Below are 19,951 nucleotides of genomic sequence, written 5' to 3'. Positions count from 1 at the left end.
AGTAAAGGTTGGTGCTTTCTGTTCTGACAGTACCTGACTTGTCTCTCGCAGGCGTTGTTTGGTGTCACTCATGATTCAATGAAATAATACCAAAGGTAGGAGGGAAAAGCAAGTGTGAAGGGAACTACTTTCCCAGCAGTGGCCATTTCCAGCCCAGAGTGTTCCCAAGTTTGTTGTGGTTTGTCTGCTTACACCACAGAGCAGAGACCTCTCACAGGCACTTGTCTCCCCTTGAGTTTCTGTAAACCACTTGCCTCGACAAGCCATCCACATTGCCAGGATTTCCACCTGCCTTCTCTCTGGTCCTGGAAGAACAAACCCTTCATTTGTACTGAACCTGGTTGCCACCACCAGCCCCCAGTTTGTCTCTCCTGCTTACTGGCAGAGATACTGAGCTGTTGAATGTTTTTGCAGCTGGTGCATTTATGGAGAACTGGTGCTGGTGTGGGCACCAGCTTTGTGCAACTGCTTTTTGGGTTGTTCTGGAAGTTTCTGTTTGGGTTTCTTTCAGGGGCACAGCATCAACCTCAAGCTTCTCAAGCACTTTTTTCAGGCCCTTGAATTTTATTGACTAAGGGGGTCATTTTTTTTTTCTTTATTTTTTTTTGCTTAGTGTCCCACACGTTTGCCCTATTTAACTTGCTTTCCTCCAGATTGAAAGACTGAAATAGGCAAAATGTTGAGATTGCACCTCTTCAGGAAGATTTGTTCACCTTTTCTCCCTTTGAGAGTGCACAAAATATTAATCGGTTTGATCAATCATTGTGTTAGTAGAGGGGGAATGTGATTGAAACCACACTTCTGTGAATCAATATTTATTACTCAACTAAATCAGTATTTTAGATTCTCTTGAAGTGAATACAAGTGGTAGATTTTGATTTGATACAGCATAGCCACCTGAAATTAGTATAAATGATTCTGAAGTTAATAACTTAGGATGTTTGTCATATTGAAAACTGAACATGCATTTGTTTTTCTGAACAACTGGTCTACATTACACTCTTTGGCCTTTTCTGAATCCAGGCTGCAATAGCCGGAAGTGCTTGCACTCTCTCCCTGAGAGCCAAAAGCCTGGGGTATTTGTCTGCCAGGTCAGGTTTACAGGACAGAAGTGTCGTACTGCACACATCCCAGTAGAAATCAGCCCATGTTACCTAGTGGAAATAGGAGAAAAAGCAGTAAATTTTAGCTGGTAATCTCAAAAGCCAGGACTACTAATATTCTCTAAAAAACTGTGAATTTATCTGTTTTGTTTAACTTGTCATCTTGGGTATTTTTTTTACGCCTGTTACTACAGGGCTAATTGTTAGGTTGCAATGCAAAGCCTGACTTCAGTAAATATTGGTTAAAATAAAGCCCTTGGTACAAATATTAATTGTATTACAATATTAGTCTTTACTGCTGAAACTGTGCTGCAGAAAAGTGCTTAAAACAGTTTGGGGTAAAAAAGGGTACTATGTTTTTATAGAAGTTTTTTTCATGTTGCCTTATAAGTCAGTGATGATAAGCAGAGTTCTGTGTAGTCATGAATTTGTGTTCACAAGTTCAAAGGCATTTAAAATGTTTTGTGTCAACATACTTTTGAACTGCTTTAGAAAATGCAGATCCTAGTCCTGGTTTGCCTCACTTCTAATATTGTGGAAAACAATTTCCACTTTGCAGTTGAGTGACCAATTGTGTATTGGTAAGAACAAAAGAGTTAAATGTGAGGGGAGAGTTGCTTCATGGCCTGACATGAAACCCAGAAATTCACCAATAGTCAATTACTTTATTTTTCTGGCAACCTGATTGGAATGGGAGAAACAAGAATTATACTTACAGAATTCCCTACCAGCCACTTTTTATCCCCTAAGAAGGCATCCAAATCTTTCAGTAGCTCAGGTGCTTTGTTGGTGAGAATATCATCAAATGCTTTTTTCTGGGGGAAGAAACAAACACAGAAATTCTCACCAATGTGTAAACAGTCAGCAAAATTGAATTTTTGGGGTTTTCTCATTTAAGAATGTCATGGGGTTAGCAAGCATAGTCTCGGAAGTGATATTCTGCAAAGGTGTGCTTACAGCTCCTCTATGACCTGACAGAACCTATCAGTGGCCAGTTTGAATACGGACAATTTTTTAAGCCACTTAAAGTTGTGACCGCCTCTGTGATCCACACTTAAGAATAGACACACCCCCCTACATCTCTCTCTTGTTTCGGTGCTGGGACAGGTGGCTGCGGGGGCCGGGCCACGGCCATCCTGGAGTCCATGGACCTGTTCCAGTCGTGGCCCCCCCCCCCCCTCCCCCATAGCAGGGCTGTGGGCAGCCGGAGCAGCTCAGCTCCCCCCCCCTCTTCCAGTGCCAAGGCCAAGATTTCAGCTGAAGCTGCCCTGCTGTCTGGCAGAGGTCATGTAACCAACAGCGATAAGCCACATTCCAGCTGCAAGGCCTAGGTGAGATTAACCCTATTAGTGGTGTGAAGAGCTGAAAACCTGAGGGAAGAGAAAGAGGAGATGCTTAAAGCTGAAATTCTGTTGTGAAGCTATGATGTATCAGAGTACCCGTTGTAATTTCATGAAGGCATGGGGGGTGGAGTGTTCAACTTGTGAACAAAAGCACCTGCGCTGAGATAGGCAGATGCTGATGCAGCTGTAATTTCATGAGAAGTTTGAATAGGGAGAGATGGAAGCGATGAAGACTTTTGCTCCAAATGGGAAAGGAGAAAACCTCAGTTCCTAGAGATGCTCCCAGAGATAGTCCTAAAGATGAAGATGAGGAAGACCTTTGCTCCCAGGGAAGGAGAAGGGCTTCTGTTCTTAGAGATGAAATGCTCCCAGAGATGGGTGAAGAGAACTTTTGTCCCTGAATGGCTCGACCTTAAATTTATACCCCAGTAATTCAAGAGTGGACCCTCGAAAGCACTTGTGGGAAAAGCTGCAAGTCGCGGAAGGGACTCACATGCGAGCAAAGAACCAACCCGGGCGGCTGGCTCGTTGTGATAATGTTTTCATAGCACGAGCAAGAAGAGGCTTCTCTTTCTAAATAGACTGAGCAAGGTTATTATGGAAGTGGTAAACAGACAGAACATCTCAAGGGTTGTCCTTTTACGTTGTCAGTGGGAGAAGGGAGAAAGGTGGGGGCAGGAGAAGAGTTCTGAAGGTGTGGTATGATTTTATTTTTTTCTTTTTCCTTCTTTTAGGTCTGTTAATAAACTTCTTTATATTCTTTCAAGTTTGGTGCCTGCTTTGCTTTTCTCCTAATTCTTATCTCACAGAAGCTAAACAGTAATGAGTATTTTGGACCAAACCACTACACTAAATTGGTGTTTCTGCCGGGTTACAAACCAAACTGGCTACAATGAAAAAGAAAGCTGAAATATGAAAAAGATTAATGTTAGATACCAAAACATGGCATTCATGGCCTGCTGAGCTGTGACTTAAAGCCAACTGCTCCCTTAATGAACACTGGAGTGCTCCTCGAGGCTGACGTGATGTCTGTGGTGATGCTGCTCCTTTTTCTGTGCTGACAGCCACCCAGCCATGGCAAGGCAGGAGCTCTGCCACAGATTCAGGAAGAATCCAGCTATAAAATATATTCCTAATGTCTCATAGTTATTTTTGGGGGACCGTTTTGAATGTCACCTTTTCTAGTGTGTGGTCTCATGTTTCCAGAATCCCTTGTGCTCAGCATTTCCATGCTGTCAGTAAGATGCTGGACAGTTATCTTTGCTTATCAGCCCTTCTCATGTGAGATGTGGAACACGGGTTTTGAACTTTTTCTGGGGTTGGTTTATCTCTCAACTTTAATGTTCATGTTATTTTGCTTTTTTTTGTCTCCACAGCAATAAGATTTGAGGCAACTGAAATGTGTTTTTAAAGGATGATCAAAAGGCTCAGGCCTTAGTATTTGTGTGTTAATGGCTGAAGCATGAGGTTATGGATGGTGGTGGTTCTCCACCAGCTGTTCCCCATAGCAGAAAGTATTTAAGCTGCTTTTTAAAAGGGCTAAGCTGTTTTCTTCGGAGTGGAAAACTGCTTCTTTTTTCTCTTCTCACCTGCATGGAAACAATTAAGACTGCAGACTACTGGAACCATCTGGTCAACTCATGTGGCACAATTTGTGTAGTTACTGTGCTTGGCCTAATTTTGGAGGAAGATAGGCTTGGGTAAATAAGCACTGGTGTACAGGAATGGAATTATTTCTACAGCTTTAATTGAGGTTAATGAAAAAATAAATTGGAAGAGTCAGAAACCTAAACGCAGGCTGAAATCAAACCAGTGTTTCTATGGACATGATTGAAGATTTGACATAATTTTCTTCTTTGTTAAGAGCTTAGTAACTGGATGAGGTGACTGCAAATATCAGCCAGGAGTTTGCAGTCCAGAAATCTGATATCTGTGCCCTGGGTTGTAGTATTTCCTTTCTTTAAGGTAAGTGATCCCCTCCCCACTGTTTCACCCTGCAAAGAAAACCCCAAACTATTGTGTGGTCGTGATGGTAGCAACCTTCCCCAACTACAGAAGTGCACAGCCAAGCTGAGAAGCTGATGGGAACACTCTTCTGGAGTGGCAGAACCTGCTCATCTCAGCCCTGGAGCTTTGCTGTGGTGAGCGCAAAGCTCTTGCAATGCCAGCTGTGTTTTAGGGAATGTGGGGTGAAGGGAAGAGTCTGTGCCTGGCACGGAGGGAGCTTCCATAGGCATCTTCCAGCTTTGCTCCCCTACTTTTCGTTGATTTCTCATTGCTACTGACTAGACGGCATAACATTTCCTCTCACCATCTCCGGGGTGTGTGTTCCTGTGAGCACTGGTCAGGCCTGGGGAGGTGTTCTGACTTCAGTGCGTGTAACTGACTTAAACCTGGCCTGGTGAGACCATGAGGTGCCACTTCGACCACAAGGTGGTGGCAGCGGACCCGGGAGGAGAGAGGGAGGACAGCGTTGGGAGAGTCTGGGAAAGTGAAATTCCCCATCATACTTGGCCCCAGCACATAACCTTGCATGCATATGTGCAGATGGGCACACAGGAGTTGGCTACCAGCTCTTCCCGTTTAAATTAATCATTGGTGACACGATCTGGGTCCTTTTTTGGAGAAGTGCTTGAGTACGAGCTGGGACACCCGCAGGAGTTACAACAGGAGCTTCCCCATGGGGGAGCAGCAGTGCTGCCTCTGCACCAGCACATCAGCAGGAGTGTGGCTCTTCTGAAATGATTAAAACTCGTGAGTCAACTTACCCTCCCCAAACTAGGAAACTTTAGGAAATCACTAGGAAATGTAAGTAATTCACACTTTTAAGTACTAAAGCTCCAAATATGCTTTCAGATTTCCCCCTGCAAGATTTCAGAGCAGTTTTGTATTGTTTCTTTATTATTAATGGTTTGGGGCACCATTTTTTACTCTGTGGTCTCTGCAATAAGATACACTAAATGATCAGAAATGCTATCTTTGAATAAATGGAAGGTGGCTGCACTGGCAGTTTACGGTGAGACCTGTTGTTACACCTCCACTTCCCTAAGAGGGTGTGGTTATCTGCTCAGGTCAGAGCTGTGCAGAGCCATTGTAAGCTGGAGTGAACTTACCCATCGCCTTCTTCCCCCAGCAACTGATCTGTGTGCTTGCTTTTGGGATTCTGGTGAGAGGCACTGATGCCAAAAGAAACCCCAAATGCTGTAGGACAAGCCCATGATGGTGTGTTAAAGTAGCCATGGCACCATAGCCTGCTGTCAAAAGCACTGCAGAGAACCAAGGTGGGCTGTGACATCTGAAGAGCACAGTGAGTGCTGTGCTACCTGCCCTTTTTAGCAGTGCCCACTGTTCTACACCACTCTGCTGACTGACAAGCAGTTGTCCGTGGTAGCTGATGTTATTAAAGACTGATACTTATTGAACACCTAGAGGAAATCAAAATGCAAAAGCACTAAAGGATGGGATGGGGCTATTTATCTTATTGAGTTGGCAGAAAGATTTGAGCACAGGCTCCTTGTGACAAGAGAGAGGAATTCCACAGTGCCAGCTGGGGTGGAAGTGTCTCATCTTTGCCCTTTTGAAGAGCAGTTTGGTGTAGGCACATCCTTGGTTCAAGCTGCACTAGTGAGGGGCAGCTCATGATGGCCTCAGAGTTTCCACTAAGGGTGAAAACAACCTGGTGAAGGAGGAGGTGGGATCAGCCTCAAGGAAGAACCACAGAGCTCCACGGGCCCAGCTTTGCTGATGGACCCAGTGGCTGACACCCGTCAGTGTCTCAAGAGGAGATGCTCAGATACAGGGTCATGGCTTACTTGCTGTCTTTGTTTAAATTAGGGATTGTCTTACTCTCACGTCCTGGTTTTTCTCTGCCCAAGGGAACAGCGTCATGAAATCATCGATGGTGTCCACAATGGCATCAGCTAAAGCCTGTTCCACAGGTGTCCGACCTGCCAGACCTGTGGGAAGCCAGCATATGAAGGGAGGTTAGAGACAGTGTCAGCAGCAGTTTTTGATGCCCCAAAGGTAAACTCTGGGAACATTTCCATAAAAATACATATTCTCCAGGTCTTTTTGATGCTAACAACATGGATTTGACTCCTTGCATCCAGGTGCCATCTCATCTACCTTTGCTTTTTTCCTTCTCTGGCCTCTTACAGCCATCCAAAGTAGTGAGTAATGTTCTATCCAGTACCTGAGCCCACAGCCTGAACATTGTTTCTTTACCCTCTCTGCTTTCCACTGTCCTGGCACATTCAGTGAGGGTCAGCACAAATTCCTTTCCTTTAATCTTTCCCCATCCCAGCTTTCAATGTCCTTCTCCATCTCATGGTCTTTACATTTTGGTCAATAAGTTCTCCAAAAGTGCACCTGTGAAAGTCTGCTTCTTTTTCCCTATACCGTCCTCATTCAGCCCCATTCAGAACATTTTCACCCCCTTCCACTCACTTTTTATTCCTTCATTGTAATCAGGGACGTCAGCCAAACTTTGTCTTGTTTACAAATCTGCTTTTCTCCCCTGTAGTTCTTTGGCTTTCCTGCAGTTCCCTTAATGGTTCTACTTTTTCTCCCTCACTTTCACTTCACAGACTTGTGTTTATGTTTCACCTTTGTGCAGGTTTGGATCACAAACTGCATGCCCTACCTCTGCCAGGTCATCTCCCTTACTGAAACTTTGTGCTTTTGAAGGTGAAGGTTGTGCCTCTCCTACTGGGCCTCAAGTTCTGTGATCCTTCAGCTAAAAGTTGTTGGTGTTGGGCACCTAAAAATGCCATTTCTTAATTTTAAAGGATTAGTGACATGTTTGCTGACTTAGTGGCAGAACTAGCAAGTTTTCACAATGAACTTGAAAAGATATTTTTTTCCTTCCATGTGTGCTCTTTTTCCTGCTGTTGCTGACAGCATGAGTAATGCTGGAAAGAGCACAGCATGGTCAGACTGTGCTCCAGATCCCAAGCCTTTGTCACTGGTGCAAGTTAATTGAAAAAAGTCCGAACTTCAGACTGCAAAAGGAGCATGGCTCCAGGTCAGCCTCCCAACAGGAGCCAGGGAGGGAGGAATCTTGTGTGGAAGGCAGGCTTTCCCACTGTTTTTCCTCACCAGGTGGGCTTTCCTCATTCTCCTCTCTTGCAAGGAGTAAATTGTATCAAAGCTGGAGGAAATGGGCAGGAACAGTATTGCAGACATGCTTGAAAATATGCTGTGCTAGTGCCTTGAAGAATAATGCTGTGAACTTCTGCTTCTTTCCTCAGTTAGAAAATGGGAGATATTCTGAAAGGCAGGCTACATCAATTTGCTCACAGTGTAAAAAAGTAGGATAGTACTTGCTTCCCAGCCCCCCTCTTCAATTTGCTGATGTTTGGCATGCCATGGACACATCTGCCTTCAGCCAGACCAATTTTGCAGATGGTGTTGAATGAAAGCTTTTTCACCTAAAGCAAAGCCTGGCCACTCTCTTTGATTACTTGCATTGCTAAGTCTTATATCATTTTATCTAACTGGTTGTGTACTTCTACAGCGTGTAAGTATTTGAAGATGCAAGTGATGTCACCACATCCTCTAATCTCTCTGCTAGCCCAGAATTGTTGCCTAAATCTGCTTCAGAGTTCTCTGCCTGCTGTGATAATCTCTAATGCTTCCAAAACCTCCTCCTCCTGGTCATCTCTCTGGTTACCCCGGCAGCTCAAGGTTTAGCTTTAGGGGAAACTGCCCTGGCAGCCTTAGGGAAACCACAGGTATGTGCTTTCTGTCATGCAGACATAATGAATAAAGTGTACTGGCTGGAGAAGTCAGCCCAAACCCCAGGCACTGGTTCCATTTTTGCCATGCTGGTGTTGACTTCTGCATGGTTAGGCTTGCCAAGCTGTTGGTTTGTTTCTATTTTTACTGTGGATGTATTTTTACCTGAGCATTAAATGTGAGTTCAAAAGAGAGAAAGAAAATAGTCAAAGATACGTTACCTGATTCTCTGGCAAGGTATCTTGCTATTGCCAGGCTCTGGTGAATGATAACTCCATCTACTTCCAGAATAGGGAGTTTGCCAAATGGGATAGCTTGGAGGAGAAAGAAAAAACAACCAAAAGTTAAATCATAGTCATTAACAGTGGGAGTCTGTGACAGCTGTAGTTTTACCACTCAGAGGGTATGCATTGTTACAGCACTTAACAGTTTCACACTCTTTCTGTGGAGAAATGAATGGAATAAAAATAAAAAGGCTAAGGATGTAATCAGATTGCACTGCATGAAGGCAACTATAGCATAGAAACCAGGTGTTGCATTTCCTATTTCCTAGCTTTGTGCTGCAGAGGCCAAATATGCTCCTATACATCCAGAGTTCTTTATATAGGGGAACTTTTCACGGAATATTAGTCTTTCCTTCTCTCTCCTGCTTTTTCCTCCCCAGGAAAGTGACTGCCAAGGTTAAGTAGAGTACTACTGAAGATTTCGTAGTGCAGGATCCAACTGGGGCATGAAGCTACAGATTGGGCAAAGACTGCAAGATGTTCTAAATTTATGGTTGTTTTAAATTCAGAAGCAGTGATTCAGAGAAGCATCTGCATTTCAGAACTTACATCATGACAGGGCATTTCACTTGGCAGTCATCACTGAGACAAATATATCTTTCATACTGAACTACAAATGCTAAAAAGATACCCAAATTTAGCTGATGTGGCTTGCATTCAAAAAAAATTCAGTCAGTTACGGGGAAGAAGCCTCCAGACTTCAAGTATAGGGAAAGAAAAACTAAGCAGGTGTCGTGGATATCTGCAAAGGAGTGTGAGATAAGAAATCAATCTTATTTTTCTGTTATTAATTTCGCAGTTACGTGGAAACTTGGACTGCTGTTTTGCTGTGTTTCAGAGAAGCTGCTGGCATGATATAAAATGGAACTGGAACCTTGGAGCAAAGCTTAATCTGGGCAAAACTGTCATGTTTAGGGCAGTGAGAATCTGCTTGTGGGAACCTGGTGCTGTTCACTGAGGGAACTGTAAATGTCTGCATTTCCAAGGATGCTATCTCCAAGTACGTGACTGCAAGTGCTGATCATAGCAGGCAACTTTATAAATGATGAGCACTGCCAGCTCCTCTGTGGTTTAGCATGCAGTGTGTGAATCACATTAAGTACGGGATCTTAGATGTCAAATCTTGATCTGCAACATGAATTCTGCAGTTGCACAAGACATCCAGGACTCCTCTGTGCCTTTTTTCTTTGGTTTTTTTTTCCTGTATCTGAACACAGTACTCATGATACCTTTTTTTTTTTTCCTTAAGTTCAGCACACTGGGAAGTGTGTGAAGTCGGTGTAAATTTGGATGCTGATGACTAGCAGAAGCAAGAGAGTTCAATGAGCATTAGCTGCTGTACCCCAGGGAGAAAGCAGGCTCTGCTGGTTGTTATTGAAGCAATAACAGACTTCTTGTGCAGAAGACTTCAAATGTTTATAATCCAGAGAGCAGCAAGGTCACGGCAAGTCCATGTTTTGTTTCATTGTGAATCATTGAGAGATGACAAGTTGTATCCCTGAATGTTTAACAGAAAAGCTCTCTGGCTATGAAAATGAGAAGAGCCTTGGTTCTGTGCTGTGGGTTGGTGGTGCAGAGTGCCCTGAGCATCACTGCTCCAAAGCAGCAGAGATGTTAACAATGTTTGCTTATGTAAAGCACATCTTTCAGGCCAGCACAAGTAGAGGAGATGAGAGCAGGTGTGACTGCTGGATGTGCCAGTGTGGTCAGCCTGCAGCCTGCTCCAGATCCCCCCAGACCACACAGGGATCTACAACAATGCCTGACAACAGGGGACAGCAAAAGTGCAGCCAGAGCAGGGATAATAGCTCCCCCCATGAAGGAGTTAAGCAGCCTCTTTTGGAGGCCCCGGTAGGAATGCTATGGGGTGATGCAGTTCTGGCAGGGTCAATATGACTAAGCCAGTCTGTGGCAACAGCTGTCAAAACACACTGTCACTCACTGCTCAGGTTGGGAAACTGTGAAACCGGGATTGCTTCATCTGGAAACCAACAGACAGTTTTGCTGCTGTGTTTACATACAGTGGAAGAAGTCTATAAATCCCACCTTTGACTGATGTGTCACTTCGTGGGTCACTACAAGAAAAATTAAAGCCAGTTTGTTTCTATGGACATTTTTGGGGGGCTGGTTGGTTGGTTTTTTTTTTAAGAAATCCTTGATTACAGCTAAAGGAGGGAAGCATCTTTCTGAACAGCTGAAGAACATGGTTTACAGTGTCAAAGTCAGCTGACTGGCAGAGTGGTAGTCATCTCTCATGCTCTATTTCTAAGGAATCTGGTCATTTCTGAATTTAAGGGAATTGCTATTCATTCCTTGAAAACATGAGTAATGTCTACGAAGGTCTTCCTCCTCAGTGCTGAGCTACTTTCTTTAAGACCTGCTTATTCTTCTCTGAAAGAGAAACAGTTGGCAATTGGAAATCTACAACAACAGCTTTGTTTTGTGTACATACAATTGCATGATTCCTAATACAATTATGAAATTAATAAATGAGAGCAGACTTCATTGTATGTTGTCCCATAATGTCCAAAAGTATTTATGCTTTGATTTATAATGAGACTTGGGCTTTTTTAGTTAGGAGGCAGTAAATCTGTTGCTATCATTACTGAACAATGGACTCTATAAAGGGTAAAAGATGGTAAATGATAGATGTTCCTTCCTTTCTTCTGTGTTCCAAATGCTATTTAATTTTTTCTTATCAAGAAGAGGGAAAAAAATGGGATTTCACGTAATCATAGATTTTTTTTTTCCCAGCTGATAGAGTGCATGTAACCAATTATACACTGGTTTTGTTGATTATTGAGTTAATAAGCTGTAAATGAGTGCAATTCTAAGAGGTTTGAAGAAAGTACACTTGTGCTGTGCAGATAATTTTAAAAAACTGCTGTTTCTTCTTAGATGCAGGGCATGCAATGCTTGAACACCAGAAAGCACAGCAGATATTCAGGCTGTTTTACAGCTGAAGAAAATAACAAAGACTAGTCAAGGGGCAGAAAATATTTCTAGTGCATTTCCTTCATATTTAAGGAGAAGGTATAATGGCTTATAAAGTTGTGCTTTCAATCTGGAAAAATTTAGGAAAAAAGAATCTTTTCCTTTGAAATGTTATCTAAAATTCATGTAATGGCCAAAATTTTTAGGAACCTGTTGTAAAGTATCTTTTAGCATTTTTAACTTAAAATAACGATTTTCCCAGGAAATTTTTTGTATATCTTAGTTTGGCTGTTATGGGGAAGAATGCATTTTCTCTGAAAATTGGAATCTTCTTTTTCCAGCTGGAGAAGAGGGGGGTAGATTTGTGTCACACAGCTCATCCCAAGGGATGGTGTAAGGAGCCTTCACACTGGATGATTGTTGGAGGTAAGGTTGGGGTTTGACAAATGACTTCGATGTGGCCACTAGAAACTTTGCCTCTTGCAAAAACCACATCCAGGCCATGTCCTCAGGGGCTCCATGCTACAGCAGAAACCTGTCTGCACATGGATTTAAGTAGTGTTACCCTTAGACTCATGGATATGGGCTTCTGTGGATTGCTTTGACCTCCCGTGGTGCTTTTGGCCCAACTCTGCTCACTGACATGGTTGAGGAGATGCCCAAATGCCCCGTTGTATAAGCATGGTACTAAACCTGCTGAAGTTTTCTCAGTTTTGGTGAAAAGCATGGTTTGTGTGACTCCAGATAAGCAGAGCAGTTAAGTCAGTTCCTGCCAGGCTCCTACTTCAGATAAGCAAGTGAAAAGCTGGCGTGTGAGAGAGATTATTCTTTGGGTAGAATCAAGGTCATGGGGGCAAGGCATAAACACCGTCCATTGGGGAGCAATTACAGCTGAGCAGTAATGCCGAAGTAGTGCAGGCTGGAAGGATGTGAGTGTCACTTTGCTGGTTTTTCTCTAACCCTGATTGTTTTGGGGGCTGCTCGGTACTTACGTCAGTTTAAACCCTTGTGTATCCATATGATGTCCTTTCCATGTTTTTCAAAACAATGTTGTCTTACAATGTTTCCAACTCCCACTCAAAATAAATTTTGAGAAGGAAAAGCAGAAAAATCTATTGCTGTCGTCGTGCAAACAGTGTCATTTCTCAGACATGCACAAAATATGACCTTTCCCATTTAGCTCCCGCTTGCTTTGCTGCTCATCTGAAGTACAAAGCACTGTGAACGTGTTTGTTGGTTTCCAAATTTAGATCGAAAACTGACTGGAAAAAGAAACAGGGTTTTTAAAAAGCCTCTTTTTTGAATAACTAAACCCATAGTCTTCTTTAAGTTGAACTTTTATCAGCAAATTCTTGCTTTTCATATTATGTTGGTTATTTATTGGTTTTTTTGCATCTCATGCTGGAATGAAATCTGCACAGACTACACCAGCCATGAAGAAAACCTTGACAGAGGACAAGTCATCAGACTGATCTGCAGCCTCTCTTCTCATTTTAGGAAGATCTCACTAAAGTATCTGTGTAGTGTTTAGGAATTGGATTAATTCCTTTTCATACTACTTTAGTTTTCGTTGGCTTTTGTGACTAGAACTGTGGTGTTTATAAAGGTTTCTGCTGGGTGCTGAGTAGGGGAGATGAGGCCTGATGTGTGTTAAAAGCAAGGACATCCCTTTAATTAATTTCCACCCCAGCAAGTCCCAAAGGGCTGTGATAACTGCTGGAGTCCTGCCATGCCTGTAGGTTCTCACTGGTGTTCAGGCCTTCCCTCTGAACACAAGCTCCTCACTCGTCCTTCTGGCCACAACCCAGTGGATGGCGCTCCTGTGGGACTGTTCCTCTGTCAGGGACAGGGAGGGGAAACACAACAGAGCTGAGCACAGTTTTGTCCAAGCCTTGAATCCAGGCTGGTCAGCTGCTGGTGCTGTGCTGTGCTTCTCACCTCTCTTCTCCCCTGCGCAGATACAGCTCTTAACGTTCTCCTTCCCTTGCCTCTTTCTTCCATTTTCACTCAATTTCTTCATTATTCTTCTTCTGCTCATTTCTGTTCTGTCCCTCCAAAATGTTCCCCCATTTCCCCCGTGCTGACCTGCCCATGACTCATCCTGCCCATGTTGTAATTGTCCATGGTGTTGATACAATGCAGCCTGTACTTAAGCACTTGATTATTGCTCAAAAGCTGAATAATTAATTGTTTGGTAATCAAGCTTAGATTGGCTCTATAATAAGGTAGCTGGATTAGTCAAATATAGGGGAAAATAAATGTCACAGTCATATTTCTTACTACAACATCTGTGTCAAAATAAGTTTGCCTTGCCTTTGCCTTGAAAACTGACTATAACTGCTTTTCCTATCCATTCGTATTTAAATTGGATCGTGAGAAACAAATGTATTGAGATACTTTGCATCTTCTGATAAGAAATATATGAAATATGTTTTTTTTTTTTTTTTACGATGACAGAGGATCAAGGCACTTGGAAAATGGTAGGCCCAGAGCTGGAGGTACTTGGAATCTGAATCTTTTAGAAAAGGATGATGAGGAGGATGCTCTGATGTAATCTCAGCCCAGGTTCAGTGCTATTACAACTCATATTCTCCTTGGAAGTTCTTGCTAAGCCCTACTTTTTACCCAGAGATAGCTATGTACACACTTTAGCTAGAGCTACATAGCAGAAAGTCACTCAGGAAGCAGGGCAACTGCTCCCCTGAGGAATTTTTGTCTGTTGTCAGGTAAATCTTGAGAAACACCTGTTATCTTGGGAGTGTTTTCAGCACCATTAGTCCATCAGGTTTCCTAAGCACCTTTCAAGCACCATTCTGCACATCCTAAACAGTCCAAGGGATGTTTACAGCCATCAGTACAGCAGAAGCCTCCTTTGCTATGATGATAAAGTCTGTGTTATTGTCTTGGCTTCAAGTTGCTTGAAGGAGACACAGATCAAAAGCTCTTGCTGCCTGCCAGCCTAATATCTAAGGTGATGGTAACTTAGTGCACCATTACAGGGGATTTTCTGCTGCATCATGATTTATGTCAGTGCAATGATGCTTTGTGTGAGGAGCCCATTGTGTGGAAATAGAGATCTTGTATGAGCTTATTGTAGATCTTGAATTGATTACCCTTTAAAGGGGGACATGGGCAAGTCAGTCTGTTCAAAAGGAATTGTAAAGAATGAGTTTGGTTACTTGTTAAAATAATTATTCACTTATACAAAGTGAAGAGTTATGCAAAGCTGCTGCTTAATATTTGTCTGATTTTTAAAATTATGTGCTAAAGCAGGACAATGCTTATACACTGGCTTCCTTAAACCTGTTTTTATTATAAACTGCAGTCCTTGCCCAAAATCACCAACTGGAAAATTTGCCAAAGATGATCTGATTAGTGTCAGAAGGGAAGAAAAGAAATGCTGAGTTATAGAAATTTTAATTTCAGCATGTATAATCCAAATAACAGAAGTTCTTATTTTATAAAAGGCTTTCCTTGCATACACAACAACAGCACCATTAGGTATAAACAAAATCAAGTGGGATGGTATTTCCAGGAGGGAGGATTTATTTATTTGCCTGAAGATACATTAGGATTGCAGCTTATTGGTGGCAGCCACATGAAAAATGCCAAAACAAACAACAAACCCCACCGCACTCTTTGATTCAGGTCAAAAATTAAACTTGCAGCAGCTGCAAGTCTGCTTTCTAAATGGCCTTTCTGCACACTGGTCTTTAGGCACAGATTTTCTCTTTTCCATCAGTTTTACAGAACTAGGTCTTTTCTTCAGAATAATGCCGGTATTTCCTGGTTTATATGGTATGATGATTTGGCTGGCTTGGTATTTGTTGCAAAATCTTACTTTACTTTTGAGAAAACTGCTGAAGCAAACTTATCCTCTCAGATCTCAGAGACCTGACTCCTTGTGCTCTTAGACAACCTTGAATTATTCAATTTGTTCTCCTTATTAGCTCAAGAAACATGAAGCGTTCTCTTGTCCAAGCTTCTTCCCTAAGTATTTTTTTTGTTTATCTTGCTTCATCATACTTGAAGTTTTTAAAAAGAGGGACATCACATTGTGCTTGCAGACTGCAGTCAAAACTGGCTCCAGATCTTTCATAGGCAAGTGGGTAACGGCAAACATGGTGTATGCAAGTGTGCATAGTAATTTGTCTGGTATTTCTTAATTTCACCTCAATATATAATTATGTAATTAGTTCAATTAATTGGACCAATTTTGGTGATTTTTGAGGGCTACAAAATAAGCTGTGTACTAAATTGCTATTACTTTAACTGCTGGCACGTCAAATGCAGCTGTAATTCTTTATCCTTTATCATTGCTAAACACTTACCACCCTTTGGTTTTCACCAGGATGAGACTGACTGGAGTCTATTCTTTTATTTCTCTTCTTTCTAAGGCAGACCCAGTTCAGTAGAAGTAAGAGGGGAAAAAAAGCTTTATATAAAAGATCTGAATACAGATAAAAATGAGAGTGGTGCAGAAGAATTCTCAGCAGAGTGAACTATGCCTTTGTATATGCAATGGGTTGGATGGATCTCATTTCACATTTACTTTTTGAACACAGCAGTAGTTTAACTTTGCAGGCAAGCATCCTGATCCCTGGTGCATTTTCATCTTCAAAACACGTCTCTGTGGAAAAAGCTGAGGCACATTTTGAAAACTCAGGATTGCAGAGAATGTAAGGCTTGTTTTCCATAAGAGAAATGCTGTATGCAACACTCGTAGTGTGAAGGCACACAAAGCTTGTACAAACCTACTCCCTGTCCAGGAGACAACTGTTTCTCGTGTTGAGTCACAGCCTGCAAAGTCAGGGTTTAAGTGCCCTAGGGCAGATTGGGGCACTGGCTATTGGTCTTGTTGAACAGTTCAGGCTGCTTATTCCAAAGCCCTGTTGCTACCTTTGATTCAGTGTTTTGCTGAATGATTTGCCTGTGGGAGAACATTTTGTCTGGAAATACTGTGAGTAACCATGAGAAACACCTCACAAAGGAGGAGGAGGTAGTCATCAGCTAGGTGATCTCCAGACAATTTACTTAAGCAGCATTACGCTCTTATGCACGAAAGAAACCTTTACTCTTGTTTTAATTGGCAAACCTTTTAACTGCTTGTTGTCTGTAATGCAGATGTCCGTGGTGGCAGATGGCACCATTACTTTGGTGCTAGAGCTAGGCTTCAGGGAGATTTGAAAAGCAAAAGTTTAGCCTGCTGCCATAAGATGTGACAGCACTTTCAGATATACACCAAACTGTTTCTGTGTAGGTGTATGTTTTCCTGGTCCATTAGCAGGGTACACTCCAGTTCCCATCCACTGACTGACTGGGTGTCTACAGATGCCTGAAATTCAAAGAACTCTTAGGCCAGAATAAATTTTGCACAGATGACTTCACAAATCTTAGAGTGGCAGCCCCCACATTTTACTAAACTTCTTATCTGCTGTGGAATTTCATCTAGGGATCAGTTATAGAGGCTGCTATGAAAAGCCATTATGCAGAGAAAATGAAAAATGTTAATTAACCCTTGGTAAGCCTGCTAGCAAACTCTTCAGAGCACAGAAAGGGAAACAAAAACATCCATTAATGCAGCCAATACAGTTATAAATTGTGTAGCTTAAGATTTCTAGGGTGTCTCTGCTCCCATTGTTTTTGTGGTAATGGTGCTGCAGCTGGACATTCACTGTAGTGAGCAAGTCCTGTATACATAAAGCTCCACTGGGAGGTTTGTGGAGTGAGCACTGAAGAAAAGCATAGGAAGAATTTTCCTGCATTGTTTCTTGTGCTGTTCAGAGACGGGGATCATCAACAATATTCAAAGAGTGATGCAATGCTTTTACCTTGTCTGATAGCTCTGCTGTTAGAACATCTTGTCCTAGAATGCGAATGCCTCTGCACCCTTTAAGTGACTAATTATGCTTTGTCTTTTTAATTTGTCTTACTTAAGAAATCAGTATACAAAACTCTACATAAACATATAGTTTGCTTATATGCTCAACTTTGTTTCAGGACAAAAGTGAGTGTGCATATGTGTGAATATGTGTGTAATTAAGTATGAAAAGCCTATGCAGAGCTTTCCTCAGGTCATCTGAATTCTTAATCTCACCTTTAGTTTCTACCCTGCTTCCCCGAGAATTGCAGTGAAAGAGAAATAAGCTGTACCACGTGGTCAACTGGCTTAAGCTCTCCTAAGGAAAAGGTTTCCAAAGGCAGTCATTCCTAGCTGAAAACATCCCAGTTCCACTGCTTCTTATTCCTCTCTGTGGATTTTTGCCAGTGTTTTCTAGGCTTGAGCACCACTGAAGGCTTCAATGGCCACTTGGATTACAGCTCTGTTTTGGGTGTTTATCATTCAAGTCACTGCAAACAGAAAAGACCAAACCTACAAAGTTAGCACCCTGGAAAAATTTGGTAGCTTGCTGGCTGGGCTTACTAAATGGTGTGAAAGCTTATCAAGAAACATTGCTTCATTAACAGAAATCACGCTGTGCATTTGTTGCGTCTTTTCCCTAAACTAAAGGCATTACTCTTCATTCTGGATGTGAAAGTCATAGCCCATGTAGCCAAATACAGGCCTAATCCATGAAATGAAGACATAGATTTCTCTGATTTCACACCCTGAGTCTTCAAACTCAAGATCTGTTTCATTTGAACTAAGGCTAATTTAATGAACAGAAATAACAAATACCTTTAAAAGCCGGAAAGAGGTTATTTAAACTAAAAGACATGAAATGAATGGGGTACAATAGCCTGCAGGGTACTTCTGGAAGGTCTGGAAGGGTTTGGTCTAAGGAATAATTATTTTCTAGTACCTCTTTTGATACTTTTGTTTTTTCTTTGCTATATCAACTGACTTTTTGTTTTCTCATCACTTTTCCTCTCTGAAGACCTTTCAGGTTGCAAGGAGTGTCCTTCCTGACACTTCTTTTCTATTTGGCTTTCTAAATCCAGGGTGAAGGCTGAGGTGTGGTCTTTGAGATCAAATTATCCAGAGAAACTGAGATCAGCACTCCTTTGGTTTTCTTTAGGTACACAAAAGCTGTACTGAATTGATCAGGAGTAAAAGGCCAGCTGGCTGACAGCAGGTAAATCATTTCAGATTGTCTGAAGGTTTGGATCCGGTCTCCTGTGAGAGCATCAGCAGTGACATTTTGGGTGTCTCACCTTAAAACTCACATAGCCTTAATTAAAGCCAGAAATTAGGTGTATTTCTGCACACGAAACATACAGGTACCTCTTCAATTGCTTTTCTTTTTGACAGCATTTCTAGTGGAACTTTGGCTATGAGAACCCGTGCTACTCACTTGGCTTGATTTTGGGCCAGTCTGCAGCTTCTATCCTGTGGTCTTCATACTCCTTGCCCGAATAGGCAAAGAGGTAGCGGCTGATCTCTGCTCGTCCTCGCAGGTTGAAGTAGGTGAGCTTGTACTGCGGCATGCTGGGCCCTGCTGGGAGGGGGGACAGAGTTGCTTTAGAGAGGGTTAACTCAACTCCCTTTTTACAAAACCACTCTGTTTGCTTGCTTTTGACAGACATGCTCGTACAATGGAAAGGAAATATTACACCAAGCCGCGGTGTGTTGTACTTTGTAATGGTTGCATTGCTCACACCTTTTTGTTCTGCATTTGTCAGCCACAGCACACACAGATGGGGACAAGGACAGCTGAACCTGCAGTTCCTCCTTGTGTGTCTCTAGAAAGCTGGCTTGATGTTTTTTTTTAGATGTCTTAGGAACTTTCAGCTTTCATTTATTTCCCTTGACTCCAAGTTCAGGCCATTTTTAATAAAGGGGTTTCTGCCTTTTTTTTTCCCAGAGTTCAAATCTAAAATCATATTCCGTACCAGAAGATAGTTGTTATCTTGAGCAGCAATTTTGTTCAGGCCTGCCCTGCTCAGCCCCTGCTGCTTATGGAGACCTTCATCCAAGACCAAATCATGAGAATTACCAAACTCTTGTGATTTTTTGCATCAATTATTACCCTAGTTGTGTAAGCTATTGCACAAAAATTATTTTAGAAGAAAAATTTGCTATGGAAACCAGGCTACAGTGTTGCTTTGAGAAAATCATCATTGAATTTTCAGTTTCTTGTACAGAAGCCAAAAGAAAACTTGAAATTACTTTTTTAGGTTTTCATGTGATTTATTTTTTTTCCTTCAGTTCCAATTAGGAGTCACATAACAGGAAGGCTCTATTTGTTTCCCAGGATAACAGGCAACAAAAGAAAGTATTTGCGAGTTTGATTGTACAGCAAGGATGGTACAGGAAAGGTGAACAGATAAGGCTGCTTTAAACCAAAGGGTAAGCATTTACACATAGCACTTTAAAAAGAGAGCTCAGCTGAGATTTGAATGTGCTGGCTGAAGGATAGTAAAACAACCATCTGCCTCCTCACCCAAAGGAAAACCTTTTCTCATTTTTGCCTTAAGGTAGGCACTGCATCTACCAGTCTTTTATATCCATCAGAGCTATAGATGTTTATGTAAGAAAGCAAGAAAAGTAAGATGTTTAGTAAGAAAGCCTGGAACACCGATCATCTGCACGAAGACAAAAAGGGAACTC

At 42.1% G+C, this 19,951-nt stretch overlaps 1 protein-coding gene across 4 annotated transcripts in view; it reads right to left on the bottom strand.

Moving 5' to 3' along the window:
- Nucleotides 1–799: 799 nt before the first annotated feature.
- HPGDS (hematopoietic prostaglandin D synthase) overlaps nt 800–19,951 on the bottom strand; it is a 30,567-nt gene continuing 11,415 nt past the window's right edge. For 2 of the 4 annotated variants that reach the window (XM_042049484.1, XM_042049482.1), the window contains exons 2-6: nt 18,696–18,836; nt 8,404–8,496; nt 6,293–6,402; nt 1,820–1,918; nt 800–1,154 (exon numbers count right to left, since the gene is read on the bottom strand). In XM_042049484.1, coding sequence (XP_041905418.1) covers nt 990–1,154; nt 1,820–1,918; nt 6,293–6,402; nt 8,404–8,496; nt 18,696–18,828 — 600 coding nt within the window. In that variant the 5' untranslated portion in view covers nt 18,829–18,836 and the 3' untranslated portion in view covers nt 800–989. Of the gene's footprint in view, nt 1,155–1,819; nt 1,919–6,292; nt 6,403–8,403; nt 8,497–18,695; nt 18,840–19,951 lie in introns of all 4 variants that reach the window. The other 2 variants (XM_042049483.1, XM_042049481.1) reach the window with 1 other exon arrangement.

This window comes from Corvus kubaryi, unplaced genomic scaffold (assembly GCF_017639235.1).
Source record: "Corvus kubaryi isolate FWS band 111438036 unplaced genomic scaffold, C.kubaryi_AGA036_p1.0 71, whole genome shotgun sequence".
Classification (NCBI taxonomy): Eukaryota; Metazoa; Chordata; class Aves; order Passeriformes; family Corvidae; genus Corvus; species Corvus kubaryi.
Note: the sequence above shows the minus strand (reverse complement) of the source record. Positions and strands in the feature narration are given on the sequence as shown.